The 11,905-nt window shown below is 44.8% G+C and overlaps 1 protein-coding gene across 4 annotated transcripts in view; it reads right to left on the minus strand.

Annotated features, from left to right (window-relative positions):
* Positions 1-9,537, minus strand: part of BRAF (B-Raf proto-oncogene, serine/threonine kinase) — a 98,269-nt gene extending 88,732 nt beyond the window's left edge. Inside the window, exon 1 of one of the 4 annotated variants that reach the window (XM_066362887.1) lies at positions 8,798-9,535. In XM_066362887.1, coding sequence (XP_066218984.1) covers positions 8,798-8,926 — 129 coding nt within the window. In that variant the 5' untranslated portion in view covers positions 8,927-9,535. Of the gene's footprint in view, positions 1-8,797 lie in introns of all 4 variants that reach the window. The other 3 variants (XM_066362888.1, XM_066362885.1, XM_066362886.1) reach the window with 3 other exon arrangements.
* Between the last annotated feature and the right edge of the window lie 2,368 nt (positions 9,538-11,905).

An 11,905-nucleotide genomic window follows, 5' to 3' on the forward strand; every position in this document is an offset into this window, starting at 1 on the left:
TCATCTGGCTTGAGCAAAGAGCTCACCAGCTTGGACCCAAGGTCACTGGCTCCAGCAGGGGGTTACTCGGTCCGCTGAAGGCCCGCGGTCAAGGCACATGTGAGAAAGCAATCAATGAACAATTAAGAAGTTGCAATGCGCAAAGAGAAACTGATGATTGATGCTTCTCATCTCTCTCCATTCCTGTCTGTCTGTCCCTATCTCTGCCTCTGTGAAAAAAAAAAAAAAAAAAAAAAGGCAAGCATGTACAAATGAAGAAGAAATGACACTCTCAGTGGTTACAGAACAGGAATGTAAGGATTATACTGAACCATCTCTTTCCTATCTGAAGTTCTCTGACACTATACCCATGAAAATACAGTTAGATGATGTGTAAAATAGCAATTTTGAGTTATTTAGAAATAATTAACAAAAATACTTTATCTTTTATAGTAAAAAAAGATATAGGCCCTGGCTGGTTGGCTCAGTGGTAGAGAGCGTCGGCCTGGTGTGCAGGAGTCCCGGGTTCGATTCCCGGCCAGGGCACACAGGAGAAGCGCCCATCTGCTTCTCCACCCCCGCCCTCCTTCCTCTCTGTCTCTCTCTTCCCCTCCCACAGCTGAGAGGCTCCATTGGAGCAAAGTTGGCCCGGGCGCTGAGGATGGCTCTGTGGCCTCTGCCTCAGGCACTGGAATGGCTTTGGTTGCAACAGAGCAATGGGCCAGATGGGCAGAGCATCGCCCCCTGGTGGGCGTGCCGGGTGGAACCCGGTCGGGCACATGTGGGAGTCTGTCTGACTGCCTCCCCGTTTCCAGCTTCGGAAAAATACAAAAAAAAAAAAAAAAGAAGATATAAAGGCAATAATTGTTTGGTATTCATAAAAAAGACAGCATTTAAAAAATAATGAATGGGAATTAAATTAGCTTCATATATTACCAGAAATTATGTTAATCCCTCTTTAAAAATAATCATACCTACTTAAGACTATTAAATTTATATTTGTTTGTTTGTTTGTTTCCTCTAAGCTATGGAGAGATTTCTAAGCAGAGAATATAAACTTTAAAACAGAGGAAAGAGGTTAGATCTAAGCTGACAGTACAAAAAAATATAGGTTCTAATAACTATTTAGAACCACTAAAGCTAGTAATTCCGACTTTAAAAGTACATCGATAAGCCTGGACAGAAATTTACTTTGCAAAAGAAATGCTGTAAATGTAGGAAATACAGTTTAAAAATCCTAGGTCATGGGAGGGACAATCACTAGCCCTGCTTTAAAGGGTTTCAAAATATTCAAAGTGACTAACTCAAAGCACCCTAAAATTTTATTTAATTTATGCTGTTCAAAAAATAGTCAAATTTTTCTGGTGTTATTAAAGGTTATATTTTAGTGCAAAAAAATATGAAACAAAAGTAGTGTGGCCCTGGCTGGTTGGCTCAGCGGTAGAGCGTCGGCCTGGCGTGCAGGAGTCCCGGGTTCGACTCCCGGCCAGGGCACACAGGAGAAGCGCCCATCTGCTTCTCTACCCCTCCCCCTCTCCTTCCTCTCTGTCTCTCTCTTCCCCTCCTGCAGCCGAGGCTCCACTGAAGCAAAGATGGCCCCGGGTGCTGGGGATGGCTCTGTGGCCTCTGCCTCAGGCTCTAGAATGGCTCTGGATGCAACAGAGCTACGCCCCAGATGGGCAGAACATTGCCCCCTGGTGGGCATGCCGGGTGGATCCCGGTGGGGCGCATGCAGGAGTCTGTCTGCCTCCCCGTTTCCAGCTTCGGAAAAAAAAAAAAAAAAAAAAAGTACTGTATTTCTCAACTTAAACAAAATTAGCCTGACCAGGCGGTGGCGCAGTGCATCGAGTGTCGGACTGGGACGCAGAGAAAACCCAGGTTCGAGACCCCGAGGTTGCCAGCTTGAGCGCAGGTTCATCTGGTTTGAGCAAAAGCTCACCAGCCTGGACCCAAGGTCGCTGGCTCAAGCAAGGGGTTACTCCGTCTGCTGAAGGCCTGCGGTCAAGGCACATATGAGAAAGCAATCAATGAACAACTAAGGTGTCGCAACGAAAAACTGATAATTGATGCTTCTCATCTCTCTCTGTCCCTGTCTATCCCTCTCTCTGACTCTCTCTGTCCCTGTAAAAACAAACAAACAAACAAAAAAACCCCACAATTAAAGCATCTTTTACAGTGAGATGAAAACTCAAAACACACACACACACACACACACACTTTGGAACAGTTGAAAACAGACTTGCCAAAATGTTATAATTCTCTCTCCTGGAAGTGCAGTTTAAAAATTCACAAGGTAGCCAAATACAATTGGAATAACACTCCTCACAACACGGACAGAAGTCTGCACACTGTCTATCTAACTTCCCAACTGTCACATGACCATGTACTGCTAGGTATTCTAGACTTATGTTCTATGAACATATTTCCTAATTTTTTTGTTTTTTAATTCTTATGTGAAAATCATGACCAGAGCTTCTGGAATATATAAAGTTAATTGAGTTCAGAGCGATTTATGTTCTCTATCGAGGGCTTTGCCAGGACCCAGAAAGAATGTAATGTTACTGGGCATCAACTTCCCTCTCTATCTGTGTAGTCTTTATATGAGAAGGAACAAGAACAATAGTATTTTAAAGCCCAAGAGAAAACATGGAAACCAAAATAATCTCAAGAGGGTAGTGGGGAGAAAAAAAATAATTGCTTAATGTTAGGGTGGAGGTTAGACTAAGAGTTTCTTTTGACTACCCTGCTAATTATGTATGACAGTAAATTAGGTTGGCAGCCAAAAGAAACTAAAAAATAAAAACTACCTCCCAGAATATGTCAATTCCTCCACCAAACATTTAAGAAATGGAACAAATGAGGCTATTTTTTTTGGTTTTTATAATATTAACATTATCTATATAAAATTATGACTATGAAAGCAGTACTTCACCTAAAAAAACAGAAAAGCTCCTTAACAGCCTCACCTTTTTTGAATTCAGGTCTGTAACTACTGCAGATCCTTGACTCGACAGAGTAATGTAAGTAAAACATAGAATGAGCAAAGGACTTAAAACAGTTCAATTTCAGAGGAATGCAAAATTCAATAAGGGCTACTGACAACAAAGGCTTACTTTAATGACAATTTGAGGCAGAAATATAGGAAGCATAAGAACATACTAGGTTTCATAAAATAAGGGGATTATGACAAAAAATGTTCACTAAGTACTCAGTACTCAGCTAAATATCAAGATGTCAAAGGACACAAAATGCACTTCTGCAACTCTAAAGGGGAAAACAACTTTATGACTAGAGAAAAAGAAGATAGATAAGCATCATCTTAGCAAATACTGAAAAAAGTAAATAAACAATATAACCTACTTCTCTCCCTCTCTTCCCCATTACTAGAACTTAGGTTTCTAGTTGTTATGACAGGATCCTATTTCATCCAAAGCAGGACAGGGAATTAAGAAATGTCAGATTTCTCTAGCTTGCTATCTTAATATTATTTTCCTGGCCTATTATCCAAATACTAAATCAAGTTTGCTCTCAGGTTTACTACATATATTCAGGGATTCAAGCACCCAGTACCAACATTCCTTTCTTATCTTTTTTTGACGGGGGGGGGGGGGGGAGACACACACACACACACACAGAGGAAGGGAGACAGATGAGAAGCATCAATTCAGTTGCGGCACCTTAGTTGTTCTTTGCTTTCTCATATGTGCCTTAACGGGGTGGGGGGTGGGGCTACAGCAGACCAAGTGACCCCTTGCTGGGCTCAGGCTGGTGAGCCTAGCTCAAACTAGGTGAGCCCGCGCTCAAGCTGGTGACCTCAGAGTCTTGACCCTGGGTCCTCTGTGTCCCAGTCCAACGCTCTGTCCACTGCGCCACCTGGTCAGGCCTTTCTTATCTGTTTTCTAACAATTAATAACTTTAATAACCAGCATGAACAAGTGACTAATATCAGAAGAGGTCAGTGAATGTCTAAAAAGGAAGGAGTTCATTAAGTAAGGAGAGACAAAGAATACAGAAAGGGAACACTAGGCATACCAAAGATACACAGCTGTTTTCTAGTTTTGCCTAACAGGCATGTTCTGTCCACCTTTGAATATATCCAAACAAGTATTAACAGCAGTAGCCAGAGCTGCAGAAACACATACCTTAGTGGGACTTCCACTAAGAGTATGATGTAATCCACTCTGGTTTGGCCTGGTTCATGAAAATGTGTTTTAATACAGTGGATGGATCTCTTTATAAAGGAGATTCCATCCCAGAATACTGCTCAGTCAAAGCATTATAATAATTACACAACTATGATCAACAATACAATTTTAAGTATAATGTGATTGTAAGATGCTCCCTTCTACAGCTGCACAGTACAAGAATAGTTAATAAAAACCATACCCTGTTAAAACACATTTTTTCAACATATTTATTATACCATATGGTCATACTGTCCCATATTATACCATATGGTCACAGCAAGTAAGTAACAACAGGGGAATATAAATGGTCAGAAGGAAATGTTTAATGCCAAAAGTATACATTCATTTGGTAAATATTTAATAAGCTCTGTCATTTACCAGAATATTCTATTTTGAGCATCTACATAGTAATATTTACAATTACAGGACATGCAATTTGTCCAATTCCCAAAATAATTTTAAAAGCTAAAATCTACATTCTATATGTAAAATATTTGAATATAAAAACAGAAACAGGCCCTGGCCAGTTGGCTAAGTGGTAGAGGTCAGCCTGGCATGTGGATGTCCTGGGTTTGATTCCTGGTCAGGGCACACAGGAGAAGCACCCATCCGCTTCTCCACCCCTCCTCCCATCCCCTCCTGCAGTCATGGCTTGATTGGTTCGACTGTATCACCCTGTGCTGAGGATGGTTCCACGAAGCCTCTGCCTCAGGTGCTAAAAAGAGCTTGGTTGCTGTAAACACAGCAACCCCCACATGAGCAGAGCAGAGCATCGCCCCCTAGTGGGCTTGCTAGGTCAATTCTGGTTGGGGCGGATGCAGAAGTGTGTCTCTCTGCCTCCCCTCCTCTCACTGAATTAAAAAAAAAAAAAGAAATAACCTATCAAAAATGTTTAGTTTAAAAATCACAGTATACCTAATATGTAAGATATTTTGCTATTGTTAAGTTAAATATATTACAAAATGACATACATTGTATTTTACAACCATAAAAAAGTATGGATATACACGCACACCAAAATGTTCACGTACATTAATATACATGTAATCTTAGTAGCAAGATTACAGATGACCTATTGTACTTATATCTTCCTAATTTTTCATTAACAAATTTGCTTTTTCTCTGTAATTAGAAACATTTTAGTGCAGCTAAAATTTCCCTGAGAATCATTTTTTTTTCTTTTTTTTTTTCTTCTCTAAAGAGTGTTGTTTATTGCCCTCCACACACACCACGTTTGGAGAAAGGATAGCAATTGTTTTTTTGTTTTTTTTTTGTTTTTTTTTTATTTTTAGAGAGGAGAGAGAGAGGGAGGGAGAGAGACAAAGAGGGAGAGAGAGAAGGGGGGAGGAGCTGGAAGCATCAACTCCCATATGTGCCTTGACCAGGCAAGCCCAGGGTTTCGAACTGGCGACCTCAGCATTTCCAGGTCGATGCTTTATCCACTGAGCCACCACAGGTCAGCCGAGAATCATTTTTTTAAACCTATATTTTACTATTAGGTAAGGTTAATCTCTAGAACAAAATGTGTCATTTTATAAGAGCACATTCTTTCCATGTACATGACAATTATAAGATATCTCTTTAAGTGTATGTAAGAAAGACAGTTCAAAAGACCACAGAACATTTCAGTTTCCATTGAATTAAGACCTGCTTCAAATTTAAAATTATTTCTTGAAAAAAATTTATTCTACCATCCATGACATTGAAATTCATATTAAAAAGAAATCAATTTTTAATCACTTATCTCTCCCCTCCTTCAAATAAATTTATTATCAGCTCCTATAAAAAATATAAAGGAAAAACAATCCATTACTAAACATTAAAACCTGGGTGAAAGAGCCCTGGCCGGTTGGCTCAGCGGTAGAGCGTCGGTCTGGCATGCGGGGGACCCGGGTTCGATTCCCTGCCAGGGCACATAGGAGAAGCGCCCATTTGCTTCTCCACCCCCCCCCCCCTTCCTCTCTGTCTCTCTCTTCCCCTCCCGCAGCCAAGGCTCCATTGGAGCAAAGATGGCTCGGGCGCTGGGGATGGCTCCTTGGCCTCTGCCCCAGGCGCTAGAGTGGCTCTGGTCGCGGCAGAGCGATGCCCCGGAGGGGCAGAGCATCGCCCCCTGGTGGGCGTGCCGGGTGGATCCCGGTCGGGCGGATGCTGGAGTCTGTTTGTCTCTCCTCGTTTCCAGCTTCAGAAAAATACAAAAAAAACAAAAACAAAAACAAAAAAAACCTGGGTGAAAGAGAAAATAGGCAACACTTCTAACTAAAATTAGTTAAAAGTATCCTTATGGTTTTAGGAGATACCAAAATGCTTTCCAATTATTGGCAATTTAAACTTGACTTCATCTAGCCTGGAGGTTCTCAAACATTGCTCCATGAGAATTACCCAGGAAGTGTGTCAAATGCAGAAACTCATGGCCCTAGCTCATCCGAATCAGAATCTGCAGAGGGTTTAGAGTTCAAACCACCTGACCCTTTCAAATAAGACAGATTCTACTTTACAAAAGCCTCCTCTGTATCACTGCAAACTGTTCTAATAGCTCTGAAACAAAATTCTTAACATAAAAAATGTTATAATAAGAAAATCACAATTTCATAACCTATACCCACTAATTTATTCTTCTAGATACAATTCAGCAAAACCTTACATGCACTACACAGTATAGTAAGCTAGAGGCACCTGTGCCTGGTAAGACAAAGGCATATCCAATTCATGGAAAAAATAGACAGCAGATGTGACCCCTAGTATTTATCCATTAAAAACAATGTATCCTAAAAATAAATTTCCATGTCAACGGAACAAAGCTGTTTATAAATAAGAAGGAATGTGGAGGTGTGGGGAAGACAAGAGGAAGCTTCAGCAAGTTAAGGACCAAAAGCCAGGAAACAAGGCAGAATGAATGGCAACTGGGAACAAGAAAAACAGAATAAAGTAGGAAATGGAAGTAGGAAAGAGCTCAATTCTTAGAATCCAAGAAGCTGGGAAAAATGAACAAACTAGAGGAAACCAATCGGAGCAAAAATACACCCTCTAAAGTGAAAAACGGTGTAATTTTGTTAAAGAATTAAAAATATGAGAAAATTCCCAGTTCATCAAATGATGGTACAGAACGCGTCACGGGCACAGACGGAGGTGGTGTAAGAGGATGAAAAACAAATATTGTGAACAAATTGATACTGAACAGAGCAAGCCCAGCAGATGAATTTCCAAAGGAAAGATGGAGCACGAAAAAGAACTGCATAGACAGAAGAAAGAATGAGACGTTGTGAGAACTGGGAAACAAAATGTAAGTAGTAGGAAGGAAAGAGAACTCTGAGCAAAGTAAACAGACTAAGTCATGTTATCTAATCAATAACTGTAAAGCACTACTGTCACACCGTATAACACCCCATTACCCGTAAAGAATAATAAAGTATATTATTATTTTATGTAATAAAGTGCTAAATTCTAAATGTAATAAAAAATTCTGTCACGAAAAACAATGTAAATCAAGAAATGTGACAAAGTGACAAGCGGCTGAATAGTGAATGCAAAAAGAGGCTGAGAGACGCAAGGGCTAAAAACAGCAAAAAGTGAAAGAAAAAAAACATTGGAACAAAAAAGGACAACAGAAAGCAATCAAACCTATTTTTTTAAAATGGGCAGGAATAAATAAAGAGATGTAAGCAGACAACGGAAGACCAAGCAAAAAGTGCCGGTAGTGTAAGTGAAACCTGATGGAATCTTGACAGCTTCAGGCTTCAGAGAGCAGCTCCAAAGCGTCCAAGAGGAGTGGTGAAGATAACAATGGATAACAATGTCAGGGAGAGGGGGAACGAAGTCGAGGGCCTCGAGAGGACTGAGGGTAAGAGAAGTGCAAGGAGACGGTCTTCTGCAGAAGTTGAGGTCAGAAGCAGGCAGGTCCCACCACTGGCCTGCAGATGGGAATGGGCTGGGGGTGGGGAGCGACCAGTCGCCGACCGAGCATGGACAAACAAGAGGAACGCGGGGGCCCGAGAGCGGAAACAGTGGGGCTGGAAAAGTCAAGACTACAGCAAAACCAACCACCGAGTAAAAAACAGGTGAAGAGGAATCCCCGAACGAGTAAAAAAAGTGGAAGGAAGGACGGCGGCCTGAACCAGGGGACAGTCAGGGAGCGTGGCGAGGGAAGGATGCGTCCCACCATCCCCAGGACCATGCATCGGTCACGGACACCACGGTCACTCGGGCTGGGCTCCCGCCCCGGCTTCTAGCCCAGATCATCCACTAGGATGCCGCCACCTCCCTCCACTCCGCCCCCCCACCGCCCCGAAATAGCGAAAACATCTCGGAGATGCGAGCCGGGCTACCTTCCGCCAGCCGTGACCTTCTAGGACCGAGCCCGAGTCTCGCCCCCTGCTGATCGCTTCCCGCTCCAGCGCGGTTGCCCGGATCCCCCCGCCGCGCTGCGGGCTGGGGAACCCCCGGGCCCGTGTCTGTGTTTACGCAGCGAGCCGCTGCAGGACCGAGAGGCACAAGGGGGGATGCCCATCTCCCACCCGCAGAGCGCGAAGAGAAGCTGGCGGAGGGCACCAGAGCCCCCGGCGCCACCTCCTTCCCCGAAATAAACACCGGCCGGCCGAGCCGGGAGCGGCGCAGGGAGCGCCGCCGCCACTCACCTCCTCGGGGATGGCAGGGTCTGCCGCCGAAGAGGCCGCGGCGCCCGCGCCGGCCTCGGGCTCCATGTCCCCGTTGAACAGAGCCTGGCCCTGCTCCGCGCCGCCGCCGCCGCCGCTCAGCGCCGCCATCTTATAACCGAGCGCCGGGGCCCGAGCGACCGCTGCTGGGCGGGGAGGGGGAAGGGAGGCGGAGAGTAGGGGGAGGCGGAGGTGCCGGCGGGGGGCGGCAGGCAGGGACGGCCGGGGCGGCGCCGGCGACGGCAGGAGAGCGCCTGGGCCACCACAGGAACCGGCCCGCGGCCCCCGGCACAGCGGAGCCTGAGGGGATTGGGGGAAGAAAAAAAAAAAAAAATTAAAAAAAAAAAAAAAAAAAAGGACGCGCGGCGGGGGGCGGGCGAAGGGGGCGGAGACCACTCGAAGTCGCCGCGGCAACGGCGTCACCCGCGTGTCACGGTCGTGACGTCATCCGGGTGCATGACGTCATCCGAGGAGCGCCCTCGCGCCCTAGCCTGGGGAGGCTTCCTTCGCGTACTGAGTGCCGCGGCGCTCCCGGGTTTCCTCCGCTCAGCCGTTTCCATGGCGTCGGGCTCACACGTTGCTCCCTGCGCGGTCCTCAACCTGCCCGGCGCTGGGAGGACCTGCCTGCGGAGTCGGGCGGCGGCGGCCAAGTTGAAATCCTAGTGGGAGGAGGACGGGGAAAGCCCGTACTACTTCTAGTTACTTCCCGATGAACGGCTCCGTCATAAAAATAAGACTTGAAACCCCGAGGTTGAAACAGCCGAGTAGAATGTGGTCGAAATACATGCAGAACAGCCAAAACGATCAGAAGGATGCTTGTATCCTTTCCATGAAAGGATTTGGCCTGTTTAAGTAGGTTTGAATGGAAGTCTAAAAGGTGTCGTGCTTCCCCCACCCCCCACGCCATCGCTGAGGAATAAAAGGTTTCCTTTCAGAATATTTTTCGTTTTTCAGCTTCATTAATTGCACAGATGTCCATGATGGAGCACTTTCCGTGCGCTAGGGCCTGCACAAGGCACAGAACATTCTAGGCATCTGAGACATCAAAACTTGAATCATTTGTTTTGAAGAAAACCGTTCAAAATATTTTAAATACTTTTGTGCCTTTCAGAAACAGAACATTCCAAGGCATTCTCTGTGCAAGCCATGTGCACGACAACCATTAAGAGGGAAGGTAAATTCCTTCTGAGAGACAGAATGGAATGAAATAAACCCAATTCATTATTAAAAATACATTTATTTTAAAAGAAAGAGGGAATATTCGGGGAGGGAAAAACAGTTTAAGGAAGGGAAAATAGTTGCAAACATAGTGGAAGTTACTGCAGGCTCCTGATGGCGGGAAGTTAATCGCCAAAGGAACCTAAACGTAAGTCATGATAAGCCCTGAGTGAACTCCGCGTTTTTGTATTTCCCATTAATGGGGAAGTCACCAGTGACCTCCTTATTGTACTCAGGATGATTCAAGAGATAGAAAGCTGTCCTACTGACCTCCGGGGCAAGATGTCTGCATATTGATAGAGTCACCATGAGCCCCGGAGCTGACCCTTACTCCTAAAGTGAGTATCGTTGGTGAGGCTGATGAATTAATCAGAATACTAATATCCCTCTGCATCAAAATACACAAAATACAAACCTATCCAATGAGCATGGTAGGCTCTATTAGTTTCATTGTACTTTCTTTTCTAAATTCAGAGGAACTGAATTTAAATCAAAAGATGGCTTGGAAAAACAAAAAATGAAGATGATCCTAAGGGACAATGTCATCAAGCTATAGCTCAAAATACCCCCTTTCCTATAAGGACATTCTTTTAAGCAGACTAAACTAGCACCATCAGCCAGTCCTACAGCTTTCCCCCTTGATTTCATCAGAAACACCACTGGCCAGTTTTAAAATTCTTTGTCTTATTCTATTTTTTTTTCTAATCAGCCTCTGAAAACATTGCATCATTAAAACACTGCCTCATAACATTAAAAGTCCTAAGATTATTTTTTCATTGGGTCCACTTTAAATGGTGGCCTTCTTTACCAGCAACAATCTGTAAATCATATCTTTACAGGGTGGCTGATACAACCCACTTAGTATTGCTTCTTGTTAGCTTCCATGTAGTCAACACTTTCTGATCTTGTCTTCAATTTCTGGATATATCTTATTTGATTTCCCTAGGCCGTTCTAAAGCCCCTGAATATCTCGATGGGAAAATATAAAGAAAGAATAAACTTTGGAGTCCAGAGATCAGGATTTCAGTGTCAACACACCACATTTTGGCTATCTAATCTCCAAGCAGGTAAACTCAAATCCCTGTTGTTGTTTTAATCTATAAAATGAGGGTGGTAGTAATGCTCAGTCCAAACTATAGTTTTGCCCTTTACAAAATAGAAAGTTACCTTTTTAATCAGAATTCAGACAAAGCATAGACGAGGTGCCTTATCTCTGCTCTGTGATGTCTGAGAGCTTAACTGGGAAGGCTCAGTGCCTGGGGCGGGGTGGGGGGCGTTGCAATGGGTTGGAACTGGAGTCATCTGGTATTTCCTCACTTAGCTGGTGGTTGAAGCTGGGACCTCAGCTGGGAGAGTCAGCTAGAACAGTGGTCCCCAATCCCCAGGCCGCGGACCGGTAGCGGTCCGTGGGTCATTTGGTACCGGTCCGCAGAGAAAGAATAAATAACTTACATTATTTCCGTTTTATTTATATTTAAGTCTGAACGATGTTTTATTTTTTAAAAATGACCAGATTCCATGCCCTGGCCGGTTGGCTCAGCGGTAGAGCATCGGCCTAGCGTGCGGAGGACCCGGGTTCGATTCCCAGCCAGGGCACACAGGAGAAGCGCCCATTTGCTTCTCCACCCCTCCGCCGCGCTTTCCTCTCTGTCTCTCTCTTCCCCTCCCGCAGCCAAGGCTCCATTGGAGCAAAGATGGCCCGGGCGCTGGGGATGGCTCTGTGGCCTCTGCCTCAGGCGCTGGAGTGGCTCTGGTCGCAACATGGCGACGCCCAGGATGGGCAGAGCATCGCCCCCTGGTGGGCAGAGCTTCGCCCCTGGTGGGCGTGCCGGGTGGATCCCGCTCGGGCGCATGCGGGAGTCTGTCTGACTG

Source organism: Saccopteryx leptura, chromosome 2 (genome assembly GCF_036850995.1).
Source record: "Saccopteryx leptura isolate mSacLep1 chromosome 2, mSacLep1_pri_phased_curated, whole genome shotgun sequence".
Taxonomy (NCBI): domain Eukaryota; kingdom Metazoa; phylum Chordata; class Mammalia; order Chiroptera; family Emballonuridae; genus Saccopteryx; species Saccopteryx leptura.